The sequence below is a fragment of the Squalius cephalus genome (assembly GCF_949319135.1).
Source record: "Squalius cephalus genome assembly, chromosome: 13".
Lineage (NCBI taxonomy): Eukaryota > Metazoa > Chordata > Actinopteri > Cypriniformes > Leuciscidae > Squalius > Squalius cephalus.
In genome coordinates this window covers 21,386,205-21,407,628 of record NC_137134.1, presented here as the reverse complement: position 1 = coordinate 21,407,628, position 21,424 = coordinate 21,386,205, and the positions used below count along the sequence as shown (strand labels likewise).

General features: G+C 38.7%; 1 protein-coding gene across 4 annotated transcripts; it reads left to right on the top strand.

Moving 5' to 3' along the window:
• Positions 1 to 159: 159 nt before the first annotated feature.
• rc3h1a (ring finger and CCCH-type domains 1a) lies at positions 160 to 19,809 on the top strand. Of its 4 annotated transcripts, none has more exons than XM_079890416.1 (20): positions 160 to 276; positions 4,141 to 4,576; positions 7,688 to 7,808; positions 8,700 to 8,939; positions 9,023 to 9,198; positions 9,628 to 9,828; positions 10,038 to 10,170; positions 10,280 to 10,398; positions 11,256 to 11,368; positions 11,447 to 11,734; positions 12,356 to 12,558; positions 12,644 to 12,996; positions 13,081 to 13,242; positions 14,960 to 15,106; positions 17,058 to 17,262; positions 17,352 to 17,436; positions 17,534 to 17,627; positions 17,810 to 17,941; positions 18,178 to 18,269; positions 18,581 to 19,809. In XM_079890416.1, the coding sequence occupies exons 2-20, from the start codon at positions 4,346 to 4,348 to the stop codon at positions 18,735 to 18,737; spliced, it is 3,252 nt and encodes a 1,083-aa protein (XP_079746542.1). In that variant the 5' UTR covers positions 160 to 276; positions 4,141 to 4,345; the 3' UTR covers positions 18,738 to 19,809. The 4 variants fall into 4 exon arrangements, with proteins under 4 accessions (XP_079746542.1, XP_079746541.1, XP_079746540.1 ...); XM_079890415.1 differs by having other exon boundaries at positions 12,641 to 12,996; XM_079890414.1 differs by having other exon boundaries at positions 8,694 to 8,939.
• Positions 19,810 to 21,424: the final 1,615 nt, after the last annotated feature.

Here is a 21,424-nt window from a genome sequence, read left to right as displayed (position 1 = left end):
GCTCGTCAGTGATTATGGGCCTTGTTTCAAAACCGAGAAGTTTTTTTGAGCCAACAATAAGCATTGGACATTACCAATAACTGTCTATGCCGGTTTTGAGACTCTTAACTCCATGCAGGACACGATCTTGATTTGTGGATGATCTCCGGTTGCGCAATCCTGGGCTTCTCTCTCACTTGAGCTCTGAGACTCAGTCAGACAGTCCAAAGAAACTTTCATTACAGCAGCAGGCGAAACTCGCCCTTCTTCTGTGAAGATTGAGCTGAACCAAATATTGTGAGTATATATTGTACTGCTTATATCATGTAGGTTTATTGTCCTTTACTGTTCTGTTTTTTATATATACCGTTTATAGAGGCTAAAACAATGCGAATTGTCTATAGCTTAGGAATGCAGCATCTTAGCTTGAAAAGCCCATTTAAAACGCTAAAATCGACATTTCTGCAGTGAATATCGTTAAATATAGGTGTAATTCGACTGAAACGCCTTAAACTATTACAATCGAGCGTTGTAAGCGTTACCTAAGACGCATCAACCGGCGTAGCATAAATGCTAACGCTCACGAGCACATTATTCAGTAAGAAACTAAGAATATATGTTACTATCGGTTAGTATTTAGTTTGTATGCTTTAAAAAATTAAATTAACAAAATATTATTTTAAGTACCAAGGGTTTTAACGATACTTCCGTTTTAACTGAACATATGACGTTTAGCCGAACGCTACAAGCTTTGTTTTGTTAGCACACCGGCTAGCTGTTAATATTCAAATTTCATTTCGGTTTAAACTGCCGAAATGCACATTTATATTAGCTTTTATTTTGATGTTCAATGTTTATATGTAGAAAACATCTCGTGGTGCTAGGTAGATATTAGTAAGGTGTTTTTGTTTTATTAGAAATAGCTATTGATTAACCTGCGAGCTGACTAGCATAACAGATTGACAATCTTAGCTTTTAAATAAGTAATGTTTCTTTATTATAGCGTGGCATTTGGCTAAATAAACGAGTAGGTTATGTATACATATTATATATATATTTATATTTAAAGGTATAATTGGGTTCCTTATATTTAAAGTTTTACGTGCGTTTTCTATTATTTTCCAGTTATATCCAGCTCTAGTCAAAGGGCTTTGTCTCTTTCTTTCCTGTCCTGAGGGGTTCGATGTTATGCAAAATATTACATAGAAATATGATTTTCTCAAGAAGTGTTTGACTACGAGTTTCTTGGAGGATCATTTAATAATTATCCATTTGATTTGCCTTATTTGGCTGCTAAATCTAATGTGAATGTGATGATGCACACGTGCTTATTGTCTCTTTCTTAGCACAATGTAAGATGGATGTAGTTTTGTATATTGTTAAATCACGTGGATTTGTATAAATATGCTCGATAATCTTGATAATCAAGTGATGCTTAAAATCTTTTTATCCTGCTTTTGGGGGTTTCCAGTAGACAAATGGCAAGAGATAAGTCAACATGCTTTGAACTGAGGTCGTTTTTTCCATGACTGCATTGGCATCTGAACACATTTTTTTCTTTTTGAATCACATGCATGAGGATCAGGCATGTAAATTACCTTACTGATTCATAATACATACATTTACCTTCACATTAGTCACATGAGGTTGACAAACAGGTCACAATGTCATGATTACACTGCATTTTCGACATCAGTTCCTTGTTTAGAGATGCTGGGTAATACAGTTAACATTATACCAAATGGCCATATATATGTATGTGTGTGTGTGTATATATGTGTGTTTGTTATTTATTTATATATATATATATATACACACACACACACACCTATCTAGTGGCCATCCTAACAAGCTAGCAAGCTCGCTATATATATATATATATATATGTGTGTGTGTGTGTGTGTTATTTATATATATATATATATATATATATATATATATATATATATATATATATATATATTCAATAGTGTATATATATATAGTGGTTCCCATTTCCTCAATCGCCCACCAAACGTAAATATAGTTATTGGGAAATCCTGGTACCATGAATTTATGTCAGAAAGAAAATGAGTGGGTGTGGCCTCTTAAAACGGTGCTTTTGATGGCTGCCACAAGAGGAAGTACCTTTGTTGCTTGGGTGGCTGCTGAAGATAATAGCACATATTTGAATGTTACATATACATGCACCCATTTGGTAAGACAATACATGTTTATATGTATGTATATATTATTATATACAAATTATTATTTATATATAGTGTTTATATATTTTTTTGGTTATGTTTACTTGTCTAATTTTTTTAAGGGGTCAGTTCACACACTTGCGCATAACTTGTGCTAAAAATACCTAAAGGAATCCTTGCGAAAGTTCTTGGTGGCGTCATTGCGACCAGGTGTTGTCCTGAATCTGAATAGTTTCAGTGTTGATTTGTACACCTTTTCCAACATTCAGAAAGGAAACAGGTGTGTTACTTATTACCCTATCATTTTATTTTCAGCTTCCCTTTGTCAATGGAGCATGAGTGTGCAACTGCCGCGCGTGTGATAGAAACTGTGATCTTTGTTATGGCTCATGTTTCTGTTCCCTTTAGGTCAGTATTCCTGCCTTCTTGCTCCTAAAAACATGTTCACGCAGCTTTGCTAGATGAGTCACAGCGAGGGGCACATAACTTGATTTGAGCTTGAACGCTTCCTTGTGATGTCTTCCTCTGGAGCGGTCGAAGCAGTTGTGTTTTACTCATTATTAGTCATTTGAAATCCCCTTGGTTTTGTGCTGCGGAGGTGTTGTTTTGGTTATATAATGGCTATATTGGGCAGCGCTAAGGTACAGTCGCAGACGTAAGCTGTAATAAATGATGAGTCAGGTTATTGCTGCTGTTCTGGACTTCCCGGGTCTGAATGTTTTATAAAGCTCATGTTGTCGTGCTGGAGAGGCGTTGTCTGGCTGAAGCCAAAGAGTTTGAATGTGATGATAGCTGAAAGATCTTTCCTGGTTGGTATTCTTTGATACCAAAATAAACCTACTGTACTCGAGTCAGTGATAAGATTGTCTACGATGACGGAAAAAAAAATCTTTCCAAAAATAACATGTCATCTGATTTTATGCACTGGTGATTGTAGGCTCATCTTTGTAATCATGTTGTTTTTTCAACAAAGGCCAAGTACAATTTTTCTTTGCTTCTTTCTTGATTATTAACTAAACAGTTTTTAAACTTATTTTTCAAGTATGAAAAGTATTTTTTTTAATAAAGTTTTGGAGATCATGAAGTTTTCCTGAGATTTGATCTAAAATCAAAAGTGATGCATTGAAGTTTTTGTGCCTTATTTATAAAGTGAGCTGAATTTATTTTATTTTTTTTTGTAAAGAGTTTGTGAAACCATTTAATTTAAATTATTACTTTACAATTCAGTGTGACAATTTATGTAAAAAGATGAAAAACTGAATTTTGTTTTATTGCCTTTGACTTTTTTTTTATGTTACTTTTTTGTGTTAATGACAGTTTAAATAGTCATAGTGTTATTTACTGGGATTTTAATGTTTAATTAAAGGCTGATTATCACATTTTAAACGTTTTTGGTTATATTCTGTATCAAAAAACTCTAATTAATTTGAGACCATTTTATTTTGTCATGAGAGAGTATTTATTTATTTTCTTTAACAAAAGTTATTTTAAAGTCGACATGAAACGGAAGTTGCGATAGTCTTTTCTTCCCTATTGTGGCGTATATATCCAAATGGAATGGCGTCTTGAACAAGAAAAAATGTAGGGGCAGGAGCAGGACTTGATTTTGTCCATTGGGAATTGATTGGATTGTTGTGGTTTGCTATTGGTCGATCTCATGTGAGTGACAGGTTGTCCCGCCCTCACGCCAATAAACTCGTGATCAGTGAAGAGGGAGGGGAAGTATTTTTGATTAAAAATTACAAAGGGCATGAATTAAAAAAAAAATAATGATGTTCAAATAACTTAAATAAATATTGAAATGTTTCATAAAAAACAAGAAATGTAACATTGATTCACACAAGTTTGTTGTGCTAATGTGCTTATGTTTCATAAATGAGGCTCAATTTAGGTATGGTATTAGAAAGGTGTTTGTAATGTTTTATTTGAATAAAATAATAGGTTAATTTCATTGTTTTGTTTTTTTGTCTTGCAGGTTATGTTTTTCACACTATGTGCTGAACGCCCCCACAATGCCAGGAACTATTTAAGAACTGTGATCTTTGGAAGAGCTTTATCGGTTCCAGTGGAACCTCTAGGACTTACCGCCGTATCGCTTTACGCAAAACGCACATTGATACAAATGCAGCAATAAGAGAAGATTTCGGGGACCGGTGCATCACAGACCGCGCTTTGCTACAATGCCCGTGCAAGCCCCGCAATGGACCGAGTTTCTGTTGTGTCCCATCTGCACGCAAACCTTCGAGGAGAGCCACCGCAAGCCCATCAGCCTGGGCTGCGGACACACCGTGTGCAAAATGTGCCTGAACAAACTGCACCGCAAGGCCTGCCCGTTCGACCAGACCGCCATCAGCACGGACATCGAGCAGCTGCCCGTCAACACTGCGCTGTTGCAGCTCGTCAGCGGCCAGGTGAGTCTAAGGGGTTTTACACGACACCGTTTTCAACTAAAAACGTGAAATATTTTACGCGTTTTGGCCGTTCATTTACACGACAATAGCGTTTTGGGTTCCTGAAAACGCAAAGTTTTGAAAACGGGTTATAAAGTACGTCATGACGTCAAGCACATGCGTATTACATGTTCAATCTATTGTGTTTCATCGCCATCTAATGGCCTGGCAGCAGAATAGAGCGTTTTTAGTCGTTTTTGCGGATCTGTGTGAATGTGGATCGTTTTGACAATGGTGTCAGAGAAGGAAAAACTCAGTTTTAAGCATATCGTTGTCGTGTAAACGTACCCTAAATGTGCAGTCACATCAGCAAAATTTCATGATAAAAAAAGTCCATTGTGTAGCAATGTGTGAAGTACAGCTCACATAGAAGTCACTTACAAACCAATCTGTTCTCTGCATGAGAAACTTTTCATCATCTTCATTGCTGTTGAAATGAATAGATCTCACCTGTAGGGGCGGAGGCATCAAGATAGGGGTGCGATCGTTTTGGGTAGGGGCGTATTTGTTTTGGTGATTTCAAATATCAACAGTGTTTACAAGAAATCGCTTACTGCACCTTTAATACACAGCTACAATTCCCATACAAGCCCTACAACTCGCGAATTCGTAACCAATTTGAATATGAGCTGAGGAAAACTTTTTGCTCTTTTCGGATTCCTATAAAAAATCACTGGATTTCACCCTCAAAAATTTGCAGAGCAACAATAAGTATGACGGCACATTAATGCACAGTTACAATGCGCATGCAAACTCCTGAATTTGCATGACCAAATTGACCATGAGCAAAACATGGCAGGGAAACCATTTTCTTTCACACAAAACTCCCAATTGCAGAGATTCCTATTGAAATGACTGGATTTCACCAGCTAAAATTCGCAATTGTACATGTGACTGTACCTCAATGCAGTGTTTCCCAACACTGTTCCTGAAGGCACACCAATTGATTCAACTTATCAGATCTTTAGTAGAGACTCGAAGACCAAAGATATGCGTTGTTAGTGGGCCTCCAGGAACAGGGTTGGTAAACACTGCCTTAATGCTCTGCTACGTGCCGCCTCAGTGCACAACACCTTTACTTTATTGACTTTGTTTGCCTTATATGGATGAAGTTGAGCCCCCCCCCCCCCCCCCGCCCCCATCTCAATCAAAACTTTTGAACAGCGAGGATGAGGAAGTAAAACTACAGTGGTTCCTTGTCACTTAAACATTGTGCTTTTTTTCCCCTTTTCAAATTACCTTGATAACGATCGCGCAAACAGTACAGCAAGTTGTGTTTTCGTGGAGTGACTATGTTTATCACAGTGTTTACTGCATTCACTCAGTTCTGAATCAAGAGGACGAGCAGAACGTGTCAGGTACAGCATGGGGAGGTGGAGCTAAGGGCGTCAGGTTTCTAAAGATCAGCTCGCGGTCGTTCCAGTCTGGGTGCATTTCAGCCCTGATGTGACATACCGAAGCGTGAGAATGCTTGATCAGAGGCAATAAAAACACACTGGTTCTTCACAAACACCAATAAAGAACCAGGAATTTGAATCAACATCTGCCAGTCATTCCCAGGGTTGTCTATGAAAATACTTCTCTATTCTGCACACTCTATGACAGGTATGACTGTCGCAACTATTACATAATTGTCTAGTCACGATTATTTCAGATGACCGCAGGCATTGAGCGCTTCACTGCATTCAAATAAGGGAATTTAAGCAAACACAAAAATGCCATGCTTTCACACTTGCGTAACTGCAGATATTTTGGTTCGTTTCAGGTTTTCACACAAAGCTGATGAGGTGTAGATGAGAGCGTTTGTCCAAATCTGAAATGAGCAGCATGTTAAAAATTGTCAACTACACACAGACAATGACTGCCTTAAAATTAGTAAAGAAAAAAGTTAGGAAATTAGCTCTGAAAACATTACTATTGGAAAATAATAATGATTACTACTACTAATGTATTATTCAGTTGGGATGAGTACCAAAAATTCGAATCACCAAAAAGAGAAATATTTTAAATATCTTCATATTTCAGTATTTAGAATTATGTAATTCTACCCAGTGGAATATTTGTTAAAAATCTGTCAACTACACAAAGAAACTTGCATGTCTTTATTCATGCAAAGGACCAGAAATAGTAGTAAAATATTTGTTTGTACCACTATTACTAATACTACTAATATATTAATATATTTTTCAGATGGGATGTGTCCAAAAAAAAAATTACAGTGAATATGGAAATCAGACTTGGCAATCACAAAGTGGATGGAAGTATTTCTTCCTATTTTAATATTTACAATCATATTATTCATATCATTAGATCCATATATAATATATTCTTATACATATTGCCATTTTCAAATGTCAAAACAAACATATTTATGATAGTCAGAAATTTTAGTTTAATTTACAATTCACGCTACGGCTTTTTCCTCAAACTCCTAATTACTGCTTATTAGTTAGTAAGGTAGTTATGTTTAGGTATTGGGTAGGATTAAGTATGAAGAACATGGTCATGCAGAATAAGGCATTAATGTGTGATCTATAAGTACTAATAAACATTTTTATTATAAACATGGAGCTTGATTGAAGTTTGACAATCTACTAAGACAATAATACAATCTATTGTTACTTATAAATGTCTTTACTGTCACCTCTGATCAATTTAATGTGTCCTTGTTGACTAAAAGTATTAATTTCTTTAAAAAATATTTAAAATGGTATAATTAAAAATCAATGTACTATTTTAAAGTTTCAGTCCTAAAGCTGAGTCTGCACTCAGAAATGCAGTTATTAATATGACCTTTAATCAGCCAAACCTCATAACCATGACAGCCCAACCTTATGGTCAAAACAAAAAGTCGTTCCTCTCTCTGTTTTTGATGATTAATCGCGTTGTAATGAGAATGGTTGCTCAGCGTGATGCAGGCTGTGGGTGTGAACGTGTTCTGTAAAAGAGGAATGCTCACAGCCCCATCAAATGCTGGTCAGTTATGTGAAGAATTCTTGAAAGACGTTATAGACGAGAACTATCTTTAGCATGGTAACAGACAAATGTTGTTGTTGTTTTTTTCTCCTGCAGGTACCCAAACCTTCCCCCGTCACTTTACTGACAGCGGCAGAGGACGTCCAGCACTATGAGGAGTCCCGCACATGTGTGGAAGACCTGGCGCTCTATCTCAAACCCCTGAGCAACACCAGAGGTCCCTGCCGTTTGTTCATTTATTCAGTAGAAGTTAGCATATGCTTTTTAAGAGATTTATCATCAAGCTCGTACGTCATCAAAATGTAATTAGATTGTGATTGCACCGCAAAAAGAAACAAAAAGATCTAAAAAGAAAATTGGTATTATTATTTTCGTTTTTTTTTTTTAAGTGGTTTTTAAAAGATTCATCATAAACATTCATTCGTCATCAAATGCATTAAGACAATTGGATTGTGATTGCGGCACAAAGAGGAACAGTTTTTGTATTTTTTTGTAATATATTAAAATTTATTTTTTGTAATAGTTAATTTTATTGTTATTTATTGATGCTTTTATTTATTATTTTTACAAATTGTTTGGATACCTAACAATTCACCTTGTTTATCGTTTTTAAGTAATTCATCATAAACATTCATGCATCATCAAATGCATCAAGATATCATAATTGTATTGCGATTGCGCGAATATTAAAAAACGTTATTTTTTATATTTTATTTCAATAAATGTTTGTATTTGTAAATAAATACATTTGTATAAATACATTATTTATTATTTTTAAAAATTGTTTGGATACCTAACAACATAAACATTCATACGTAATAAAATGTATAGAAATATCATAATTAGATTGTGATTGCAGGCAAAAAGGAATAATAAATGGTTTAATATTTTCAAAATGCAATATTTTATTTAATTATGCTAAATATTTATATGCCAAATTAATGTATTAATTATTGTAATTCATCTTTTTATTTAAAGTTTTTATATATTTACAAGTGTTTGGATACCTAACAATTCCCAATGTGTATCATCCTTCGTGTCATTTAGTAATGAGTGAAAAGGCTCAGTTAACGCTTGTTTTTGTTGGTCTCGGTCCGTGCAGGTGCAGGTGCAGGGCTGAATGGCGCCGCTCAGAGCGTGCTCAGCAGACCCATGCAGCGGAAACTGGTGACTCTGGTACACTGCCAGCTGGTGGAGGAGGAGGGCCGCATTCGGGCCATGCGGGCGGCCCGTTCTCTGGGTGAACGTACCGTCACTGAGCTCATCCTCCAGCACCAGAACCCCCAGCAGCTCTCCTCAAACCTGTGGGCCGCGGTCAGAGCCAGAGGCTGCCAGTTTCTCGGCCCTGGTAAGATTTGACCATCATAACGTGATAGCAGGCCGGTGAAATCATATGTGGGCACTAACTGAAAATTGGTTGTCGTCCAAAAGCCATGCAGGAAGAAGCATTGAAGCTGGTTCTTCTCGCTCTGGAAGATGGTTCGGCCCTCTCACGGAAGGTTCTGGTTCTGTTCGTGGTTCAGAGACTCGAACCACGTTTTCCTCAGGCCTCAAAAACCAGCATAGGACACGTGGTGCAGCTCCTCTACAGGGCCTCCTGCTTTAAGGTGCCTCTTCTTTTCCTTTACCATATTCAGGGTTCCTTCGCAGTTTGGAAAAGTATGGTATTTGAATGTGTGTGTGTACCACTCAAACCAGCAAAAGTTAAAGGTGCAAATGATCGTCTAAATCAGACTGTACTTTGCTATCTGGTGATCGTTAAACATCAAACCACATTTACAGTATCAAACTGAATGTGTCAGAGGTAAATATGTGTCGGTTATAAAGCGTTTCAGGTTTCTTCTCATCATGTGAGTGCATGTTTTCACTTCGAGAAAACAAAATATTTACAGATTGCTGTACTATATACCAAAGATAATGTTGTATGTAGAGGTTTGGAAATTTGAGTCAGGAAAAGTATGGAAATAGAAAATGTGTAGGAACCCTGCTCATAATTTTTTGTTAAATATATAACATTTTGTTTGTTTTAACCTCAGGTCACTAAACGTGATGAGGATTCCTCCTTGATGCAGCTGAAGGAGGAGTTTCGCACATACGAGGCTCTTCGGAGAGAGCACGACTCTCAGATCGTTCAGATTGCAATGGAGGGCGGACTGCGTATCGCCCCTGACCAGTGGTCATCTCTACTGTACGGCGACCAGTCCCACAAGTCCCACATGCAGTCTATTATAGACAAGGTATGAACTCGCAAAAGTATTATTTTAAGATTTCACTAGGTGGTGCTGTAGGTACTACCCAGTGTTACATGTTTAAATTCTCCAGTAACACCCCTCCCTGTGTAGAGAGCGCATTTTGGGTGTAGCAAACGTCACATCGTGCACAAAAACATGTTGATTTTGTCTGTTGGTATGTGGAGTATGTGTTTATGTGGCTTTGTGTGTTTCAGCTGCAGACACCAGCATCATTTGCTCAGAGTGTTCAGGAACTCACCATTGCCCTTCAGAGAACCGGAGATCCAGCCAATCTCAACCGCCTCAGACCCCATCTGGAGCTCCTGGCCGACATCGACCCCAGCCCAGGTCGGACCCTGTCGGCATGCTCTATTCACACATTTGCCAGTACAACCATTATACATTCATAAAAACATAATCGTGTGGATTTTTTATGCCTGTTGTTTTGCGCTGATAGATGCCCCTGCGCCCACATGGGAGCAGCTAGCCAAAGGGTTGGAAGCGGTGCGGACCGTCGTTCACGGCCTGGTGGATTTCATCCAGAACCATAGCAAGAAGGGAGGTGATCAGCAGCAGGTCGGTAACCAGATCACACACATAAAATATTAACTTTTCATCATTTTAATTTTTTAATGCCTATTAATAGCTTTAAATCATTGATCAAATTCAGAATTGTCTCATGATTTACGACCAGTGTTTTTAACTTGTTTTAATTTAACTTGGGCGCAAAATTGGAATATCGCACAAAACATTTGCGAATAAAGCACTGTTTCCATCCCATGTGTTCAAGAGAACAAAATCATGACTTCCTTGGAAATAAAAAATATCTGTAATAATGTAAGGGAAGAAACTGTGGCTCTTTTTCGCACATCATAAATGACTTGCGCCTCAGAGCACGCAGACGTTTACGCATGTGTTCCCTGATGTTTGGGAACGCAATCGTGTAAGACTGGGAGGGCATTATACCAAATCATTTTGATGACAGACTTTGACTCAGGCATTTCAGAATGATCAAACCAACATTTGAGATGCTGTGCGATGCGATTGGTCCGCTGGTTTTTCCAGTTATCCAATCACATCCTCTGAGGCAAAATCATGTGGGTTTTTTTGTTGTGCGTCGAGGGTAGTTTATGCGCTTGTCTTCTTATCGGATACATTTTTTTTTTATGCAATATAAAGTTTGCATAAAAATAGGTGGATGGAAACAGTTATTGACTAATTGTCTATATATATCAGTGTGATTTTAGTATTTTTATACTATTATAATATTTCTTATTAGCATTTTCTGTTTAAGATTTAGAAACTCTTTTTTTCTTAAGATTTCTATTTAGCTTTAATTTATTCAGAAAGGTCGGAAACAAAATCGCAGATTGCAAACATTCAAATACCTTGCACAAAAATACGAGTAAACATATCTCACTTCCTGCCCACAGCCACCTCAGCACAGCAAATACAAGACCTACATGTGTCGGGACATGAAACAAAAAGGCGGCTGTCCTCGTGGAGCAAGTTGCACCTTCGCACACACTCAGGAAGAGCTTGAAAAGTGAGCGGCACGTTAATGATGTTAAATACTACGGAATAAGCATTAGCACCAGCTTAACCTTCTCTTCTCTGACGACAGGTACCGTAAGATGAATAAACGTCTGGGATTGCGCCGACAGCTCAGTCAGTCCCTGACCCAGCTGAACGAGATAGACTTCGGCTCTGGTCTGTTAACTGACGAGGGGCCGCTGATGGAGGGCCTTCCACGCAAATCCTCTTCCATCACCAATGGCATCCTGGCAGCAGGACCTGGATCTGCTCTGGCCCACCTGGTTTCCAGAGGCTCGGACCCGTCTTATGATCCACCACACAAACCGGGGAAGATGGACTCTGGGAGCCACAGTGCCCCTGGCTCACCTCCAGACTCGTGAGTTTGATTTATTGATTGGTGTCTCTGTGATTTTGCCAAGTAAGACATGTTCCTGGATCAACATCTTTTGTTGATCCTGGAACAACATTGCTGTCTAAAAACACAGTCCTAAGCCTATCCCTACTCCTAAACCCAACCCATAACTTACCCCTAAAATCAGAGGGGAATGATAGGTGAATAACACTGATGTAGAAGCACCTAAACTTGACAGTAACTGTAAAACTCCCTCAAATCTGATTGGTTGACAGGAACATGTTTTACTTGGTAAAATCATGTTCATCTACTCAGTACAGGGGGTTTCAAACTTTTTGACTCCACAGATCCCCAAATGTGATGATCCCCTTGCAAAGGACTATTTTACTAAAATATAAAGGAATTTGCATGTATTAAGAGCTATGTGAAAAATAACTATTTTAAATATCTATAAAATATTAACCTTTTTAAAATGTTATAACTGTTAAAAGTATAAAATAATAACTAAATGATCAAAATAGTGTAATTTACACAGCTACTTGCCATACAAATGCATAAATGGACATATTGATTTGAGTTGAAAATATTTATTATCTTAAAAAAGCGAGACTGCGGACTAACTGCACTTTCTCTCTTGATTTTCAGATTGGAATCCATCCCAAAATCTGGAATGCTCATGAATTCCCACCATAGGCTGGCAAGCGAAGGCTCAGTCGGGCAGAAGCACATGTCTGCTGTGCCTAGAGGTTCTTACCCATATTCACCACACCAGTCTGAATTGTGTTACCCTGAAACTAGAGCGCCGCCACCACCATCCGCCCAATATGAATCCACCCAGTACTCTGCAGGTACAAAAACACACCAAAAAAAATTTAAACAAACACATTGTTGCACGTGTAGATGGAAAAAGTTTCAATTTTCTCATTTCAGCAGGTAATCCTTATCCCCACCACCACCACCAACCACGCTACGCCCGTCATCCCGCTCCAGATCCAGGCATGCCACCATATCTGGACACTTGTTCCAGCTCCTCCTACTCAAAGCATCAGTATGCCAACCCCAGCTCCCATTACGGATACCCTTCACACCACGATGGCCGTCGCCATTCAGCCTACGCCCATCCCCAAACATTCGCCCCACGGGAGGAACTGGTCCGAAGGAGTCCGGACGTTCCCCCGCCGCTACAGCCCCAAAGCACTGGCGGCTCGTACCCACCGGAATCAGCTCAGGAAAGATACGCCATTGAGAACTATAACCACTCCAGTCAGATCAGGAATTACCACAGGGTAAGATTCGTTGCTTACAATATTTTAACTGCACCGGTCCCGTTTGAAACCTAAAGAAAATGTAACCTGATAATGTGTCCCCAGAATACCTACACACGAGCTCAGCCCTCCCTAGACTACCTGCACCGTCGCAGACAGGAGATCATGGCCCAGCTGGAGGAGAGAAAGGTGGTTTCCCCGCCGCACTTCGGCTCCTCACACTCATACGACCCCAGCTACCCTCAGGACATGAGGGGACAGAGCCATGTAAGCCAGGAGAATATTTCACATAAATAATAATGATAATAAAGAAGACTGTAAAAGGGCTGCACTTTTGATCTAAATAAAACACTGGTTCAACGTTCAGAATCAAAAACAGACAGTTGTAATGCAAAATAAGATATAATAATAATAATAATTATTATTATATTTGACTTATACTTATTTTACAGTAATCATTGTACAGTGAAAGATTATAATAATAATTTGTAATATTTTTTAAATTATATTTTAGTGAAATATAATAGTATTTATGGTTTTATCTAATAATAATTTGTAATAATAATAATCATTTAAAAAATGTATAATTTTTATAGTGAAATATAGTAGATATGGTTTTATTTAATAATAATTTGTAATAATGATAATAAATATTATTGTTGTTGCTATTATGTTATAGTTGTAATGATATATATATATATATATATATATATATATATCACAAAATTGAGTGAAATTGTGCAGCCCTACAAATCAAATATAGAGCTATTTTTTAGGGATGCACCGATCCACATTTTTTCACTTCCGATCCGATCCCGATACCTGAATTTGGATATCGGCCGATACCGATACTATTCCGATACCAGAGCTGTGTTTGCTTTAATATTATCATTATTGTTTATTTTATATGATGCTGAAATAAACTTCTCTCAACAAGCAAGTAATGATATGTTATGTAAGTTACGTAGGCTATGTATGCATGTATGTCCCAAAAGGCAAATTCTTGAGGTAAGTATAAGGTCAGAAAAGGAGGTCAGAAAAACAGGAAATCCTGTTAACAGGAAAAATCCCATTCTGAAAACAAATATGCAACTGGGGTTTCAGATTGATTGTCATGTCAATATTTATTACATTCCCAAAATGTCAAATAACGTTACTTGCGTCTTGAAATATAAGAAAAGTGCAAGTGTAACGTTAAACATCTTACACACACACTATCTGAAGGGTGATCCTCGCTCCGATGCATTAAATGTTCGATCAGCATCGTGCAAACAAACAAGCGGATTTTGCTTCAGACGCGCGTCAATTTCGCTTCAAACTTTTGCTTTTTACGCACGTCAATTTTTCTCTGGACGCGCGAATGGATTCAAAATAGACGCGGTAGACGCGAATTTGACGCGCTATTCGCATTTGGTGTGAACGCACAGTAACGTGATGCTTTTTTAAATGTTTGATTGCGTTCGTTGTGTTGTACGACGCGAGGGAGCTTCAAAAGACTCTGAATTACAGCTTTGCAAACATTACATTTTGCTGTCTTGCTCTGCGGTGTTTCCAGTGTGAAGTATATCCACACAGCAGACGTTGTTGGCTAGCCGCAAACTGCGGAATGGATTTCCTGAGCGGGGGCGTGTCTCATAACTCTGTGTCTCATTGAGCCGCGCCTCCGTTCAGGAAATCCATTCCACAGTTTGCAGCCAGCTAGCAGACTAGCCGGCGGGAATCACTTTTTGGAGTCATTTCAGCAGACGTTAAAGCGAGCGCAGACATGACTCATGGATATCGGATATCTCCGCAGGTTGGATCGGGAAAATCCGATACGTGAATTACGCTGGTATCGGGTCCCGATACCGATACTGGATCGGATCGGCCCCATCCCTACTATTTTTATTAGAATTTTTTTTTTTTCCCCAGTTCGAAATTTGAAATCTTGCAGCCCTAGTAGGTAGCGTTTGGTAATGAGTTGCCATGTCCGTATTGTTCACAGTACATGGAGGAGAACCCCCATGGTTTTGGACACTTCCGGGAACAGGACTACACCGCCTCATATTCCCCTTGGTCATGTGACACCTTCGGTTCCTACATCGGCAGCAAGGATATGAAGTCCAAAGAGGGCATGAACTCCATGGAAACAGTAAGTTTTGCCTTTCTATAGGGATTCTGAAGCAGGTGAATTTCTCTGTTTTTCACATTCCTGATTATAAAACGGCCGAAAAAATGCTTTAGACTTTCTAGAGCCATTTCTAGGGAACAGAATATTATAAAAACTTAGTAATGGGCTCTTTTGACTCGAGGCTATAAGCAACTAGGGGTGTGACTGTTAGTATATAACCGTGAGACCGACGGTTATAGTTGAACACCGTCATTAGAACTCTATAACCGCCAAAACCGTGTTATTAAAATATTTTTACAAACATTTTTTATCATAGAGAATGTTTAAATACTAATTAAAAACAAATGTTAACAGTCTGTTATTAATGGTCTACGTCGTTTCCAACTGTATTTGATTCTTTGCCAAGTACCCCTTGACCGACCGCCAATCATTTGAGATAGAAATAAAAGCTATGATATAGCCTAGTGATGTGCCATCATTGAGATTTATTAAACAAATGAAAAACATTTGCAATAATGAACATTTGCAATGGGGAGACATGGTTTTTACCACTTAATGAAGTTTTGTTTTGTAAATCGTCAGACATGATTTTTACCACTTCATTAAGTTTTGCTTTTTAGAAAGCCTTTCTTTAAAGCGAATTTCGTTTTGTACAAATTGTATCTTAATTTTAATACATGTTTCATCAACCAATTGCATGTATTTAATAAATAAAAATATAGGAGACAATATAATAACCGTGACATTGAGGCTCCGATGCGCCGCGTTCACTTGCATTGCATTGTGAAGTTGAACTAGAGCGCATCTCATCGTAAATGAATGAAACTCAGCGTAGGCTATGCCTCATACATTAGCATTAAATATCTTTGCTGCATCCTTTCTAGAACAGACAAGGGCTTTCTTGCGGCTCGCATCAGCAGAGCATTGCATCGTCCATAGACCGCAAAACAATCAGCGGATGGCGGGCGGGTGCGGCTTTGAAATCTGGTCAAAAAACATTGGTGCGGATGATGAGTTATGTGATGCGGTTGCGGATGAAATAATACCCCATCCGTGTATCTCTATTGATAACAACATTGAACACTACACAAATATTAATTTTATTCAAAATAAGTTGTCCTATAACAGACGAACGTCGTGTTCTGTGGATCATCAATAAAATAGCTTAGAAACTGAAAAGTTCTAGCATATATTTCTTAGTAACCAAAACCCACAGCTTCACTGTGACACTGCCAGGTAAAATTAATTCACATGCAATGCTTTCTCAATAAATGTAACCTTTACTGTGCTGCTTTATTAGAACCAGCAGAAATCTGTGAGAAATATAACAACCCAAAGACAAAAGAGCTGATGAAAATAATATGTTATGTAGGAGCAATAGCCTTCTGGGCAGCGCTGTGTCATATGCCGTAGCTGTGCACAAAGTAACCCGCAGTCGAGTCTCGGCTCGAGGTTCAAGCTGATTTGTTCATCAATGACGTCATCAGTGACTAATCACATAAATGTCGACTTTAAAAAATCAGAAGTCGTCAACCCCTACTGGCAACCAACCAACACCTTAGCATCATAATTTAGAATTTTCTATGGGCAAGAATTGCATTAGAAAATGTAAATTTGAGTTCATTAAAGCTGAAAGGCTTCGCATTCCAAGTAGATTTCGTCCAGTTTTCTCCCTCACATTCAATTTTGAGCTGTTTTCAGTGGCTGTTCCATTACAAAAGGTTATCAGTGTTTATTCTGTCTAGTTTGTACTAACCATACTGTTGACAAACCAAAGGCCATATATGTATTAACAGAGGACCAGTGATTTTTGTTCATGGTTCAGTCTTATTCCATGTTAACAGTTTGATAATATTCCTAAATATTACATTTAGGAATAAATAAATATTTAAATAATATTATGCTGAAAACGAGTTTAAGCATATTCTAACTTGGTTAAGTCCTTCAGCTGAATTGTAACCATTTCTCCCAGCAAAATATAGACAAAGGCAAAAGTCTGAGAGCGCAAAGCTTGGAGCTTCAACGCAGAGCGGCAGACGTGAAAGACGACGACCCCATCATTCCCTTTGGCTCCCTGCCGACCGTGTCTCGCTTTGGCGTCATTTCACGCACGTCTAAATCTGGCTACCCGCCAAACAGTGCGATGCCACCCTTGCCTAACTCTGCCAAACACACCGGTAAACTCCTCCTGCTTTTTATCAGCATTGCTAATGGGACAACACGATTATTTAGTTTTTTTTAATGGTCTTTGTCTTTTCTTTTGAAGCCGACTACACCTATGCGAACCACAGCGGGTGGAGCGGCGACTCCTACCAGCCGCACCAAACGTCTCAGGGGCACTTCAGCGAGCGGTATGTTGCCCTGACCCGCTATTTACAAGCAATCGCTTGGTTTCAGTTTAGTCTTAATCTGTAAATGTCCTAAATGAGCAAAATATTTTCCATATAGATCCCCTGGAGTGCAGGCACGTGAGCAGCTGAGGATGGAGCTACAGCAGGTCAACCAGCAAATCAGCCAACAGACACAGAGCCGTGGCCTGGAGGTGAGATTGTCAATCTACCTGGATGTCATTTTAAAGGCTTTAAATGGTACCAATTTTGAAGGCCTTAAATGGTACCAAATTATCTTTGTGAGGACGTTTTGTCCCCATAACGTAGGGTTTACCAGGACTGTGTGTGTGTATAAAAATATCATGATTCAGCGACTCATCCTCTCCTTTGGCAGAAGCCAAGCTCAGTGATGTCCCAGCCGCCTCGAGCGGACTGGTCCTCTGGGAGTTTGTCCAGTGAACAGCTGAGTCACGAGCTGCACCAGGTGGAGAGAGAGATCGACATGAGGACACAGGAGATGGCCATGGTTAGTGAGACATGCAATTTATAGAGCTTCTATTAATTATTCATAATTAATATATTCTATTACCTCTGAATAATTCATGAGGCCACTGCCGTGTCTTGAGCAGAAAATCCATTTTTAAGCAAGGTCATTTGTAGAAGTATGGTGTTTTTTTTTTGTTATTGTAAAGGCTCGATGAAGTTCAGGAAGTTCATGTGATTTACATCACTGTGCTTGAGCTTAAATTATTTTGCCTTCAGGAGAACCACGATGGCAAGTACAAGCGGATCTCGGTCGAAAACGGACAAGACGAACATGCTTTGCAGCGAGAGGAGCATCCACTAACTCTTAGGTGAAATATAACAGTGAATCTTACTAAAATTATTTAAAGAAAAAATCAAAATATATATATATATATATATGTATATGTATTCCTCCTTTTTTTTTTTACCAGTAACATTTCAAGTGTGTCAATTGTATTTGTTTGTTCTTTATTTTTTATTTTGGGGGGATATTTGTCCTGACAGGTTTTGTGAGACTCACTAATTTGCTTTCAGAAATACATGTTTTACATCCACTACACTGAATGAAATTTAAATGCATATATGTGGTTTATTTTGTCCACCACAGTAGTTCTCATCGCCTCTCTCTCTTTTGTTGTAGTGAGGGTTTAAACGGCTCCATTGGTTTGGTCCAGGACTGCGGTCTCGTCAGCAGCAGCATGTCCTCACTGACCAGCAAGACGTCATCTCTCAGTTTGTCCTCTGAACAGGTGGCCAGCAGCCCTGATCTGCCCAAGAACGGAGTTGCCCACTCCTAGCCGGCTCTTTCTACCTCAGATTCTCCTTCTGCAAACCACCGGAGCGCTCGGTAACCAGTCGGCGCTCCAGTCCCAAGTTGAACCCTCTGGAGCAGGATTCTCCAGCATCGCTGTCTAACACACGACACGCATTCACTTAATCCTGATTGTTAGCTTCCTCCGCTGACCCTCCAACACCCGTCAGGCAAATATGGGTGGAGTTTGGGTGGGATTCACTGTGCATGTGCCTCAACAGACTTGCACAATCATGCCCTGATTTAGTTTCTTTTTTTACAGCAGTATCTGCTGTTGAGTATTTTCTTCTTTTGTATCCTTTTTCCTGAGACAAGCCTTTTTCCATTGCCTCGTAAATCAGGGTGAATCCAAAATATCCTCAGTCTTAAGTATTTGTCAGGCAACATATAACATGATCTCGCTTATGTTGCTTAATGATCATTAATCCACTATCTTGGGTTTCAAAATTGCGTTTTTATCATAATGTGCTACGTTTTCGGTAGTTACGCTCTTGTTTGTGCTTGGTGTGGTGTTTACACTTCTGTCGTCTTCTGAGTTTACGGTGTTCAAACTCATCATTTGCTATAACCGCAGGCTTGCTGCATATTCACCCAACAGAAAACATTTTGTTTTATCTTTGAGGGTCAAAAGTATGTATCATGTTTTATACATTAGGCTTCATTTAGGCTTTTACAGTGTGATTGTTATGATGCACGTTATTGTGTGTTATAGAAATGCTCGTAACCCAAATGTTAACTGAATTGACCTCGATTGCACTCATGCCAACAAACCCAAAAGCCCCAAAAGTCTTAAAATGGCCCTTTTATATTGTTTTCAGTGTATTACACTACACTGCCTGTGGGATTTCGATTGAACCGCCTGTAATCATCATCATCATCATCATCATCTTCTGCTGTAATGTCCTCAGGGATGCATTATTCAGCCTCTTTTTTATGGATAGAAATAACAATCCAGGTCAGTCTAGTTTTTTTCATAGTGGGTAAAGATACATTTTCCATCCTGAGGATGGAAAGAAAGCCGCTACGATAATGCATACAGATGCATTCTGTTGTAAGAATCCGTATGTACTTCTCTTCACTTTGTCAGTGAAATTACGATCTTCAGAACAAGCCACATTTTTCGTATATGCAGTGATTCTCACTTCGAAAGATATGGCGTTTATTCAGAGCAAAAAGAAAGACTTTGATCCAGTTGTAGCCTCCTCAAGACTCTCCTTCATTCTCTGTTTCGTCTTTGAAGTTTGAAAAACCATTGTTTTGATGGGCCGGTTCGATCGAATTCCCCTACAGGCTGTGCTCAAACAGTGTACATTACAATCCTCCTCAACGTCATTCAAACACTGATGGGGGATTAACGGATCTTTTACGCCATGTGATCTGTCTGACTGTTTGAACTAGAAAGAGTTGGACTCCTTATCTTTTAAGATAGCCAATCTGCTAATTATTTCACATTATTTTTGCAACCCAACCAAAAATGTATTTTGTAATCGCGTCACTCCCACCACCAGCCAGTTCTGTGTTTTTCTCTCACGACGAAAATGAAAGACATTTGCCGTATAAAAACATCAAGAGTTGACCACCTATGGCTTATAGATTGTTGGGTATAAAAGTTTGTAGAATCTGCAGATGTTTTTTACATTTCCTGTGCAGATTTTGGCGAAACGCATTATCAAACTAGCTGAAAACAATGAGCAAAGACACAAGATGATGATGTTCGCAGATTCTTCATGCAATTGCTGATGAGCCTAAAAAAAACGTGACTGTTAAATTTGCTTTATTGGTAAAGGACACAACACGTCATCATATTTCAGTTAGCTAATCTGCAGTCGGGTTATCAAAACACTTGCACTGTAAATCTCAAACTTGCATTCTTCCATGTATATCGCTTCCTCGGTGGTGAGATCTCATCACTTACGAAACAAGTCTTTTAAGTTGGAAATTAGTTTATTTTATTTTTTCCTGCTAGCATATAATAGTCTCTTGAGACATCCTACCGCAACCTTAAAAGCACCTATTTTGGTGGAACTTCTCTTAAGTTGGAGTTGATTTCTATTGTTTTTATTTACGTTATTACGGTATTACTGTGGCTTTGATCTGAGCTTTTGACATTTTAAGCAATCGTCAAGATTGGATATTTCTGCGTTTAGGTAACAGAACTGTGATGCACAGTGTAGACTTTAAGGATAGCACGGATTTACCCAAAATTAGTTCGAAAGAAACAGAAAAGCAGAAGCTTTTTCTTATTGTTGGTTTGAAGCCAAATGGATTACGAACTTTATTGGTGTTTAGTTAAAGGTGAAGGCAAATAAAAATTTTAGGATCTAGAATGCGTCCTAGGTTCACTTGGGTAACGTCACCTTTATTGTTTTGTTTTAAAGGAACACCTGTCTTTATCTCAGGGTCGGTTTTTAGTGTATCTGGGTGTAAACGTCTTTGTCGCATTGCGCACTCTTTTTGTTTTCAGGACTGCAATTGTCTGTTTCGAGACTTGAAGACTTCAGGACTGTGCCTTTATGCAGATCTGCAGTTATTCGCATATAGGGTGTGTAGATGTAGCTGAACCATCTTTATTTATAATATTCAACTCTTCTCAGTCTAAGTCAGCATTTATATTAAATGATCTCTTCGAATCTGCAGGCTTTTAGACCGCCAAACTGAGTACTGCCTATCCTT

Coding starts and splice junctions, on each gene's coding strand:
- rc3h1a (XM_079890413.1), top strand. CDS start 4,346: ATGCCCGTGCAAGCCCCGCAATGGACCGAGTTTCTGTTGTGTCCCATC. Junction 11,369..11,446: donor ACTCAGGAAGAGCTTGAAAA/GTGAGCGGCACG, acceptor CTCTGACGACAG/GTACCGTAAGATGAATAAAC. Junction 12,559..12,640: donor ATCCACCCAGTACTCTGCAG/GTACAAAAACAC, acceptor TTCTCATTTCAG/CAGGTAATCCTTATCCCCAC.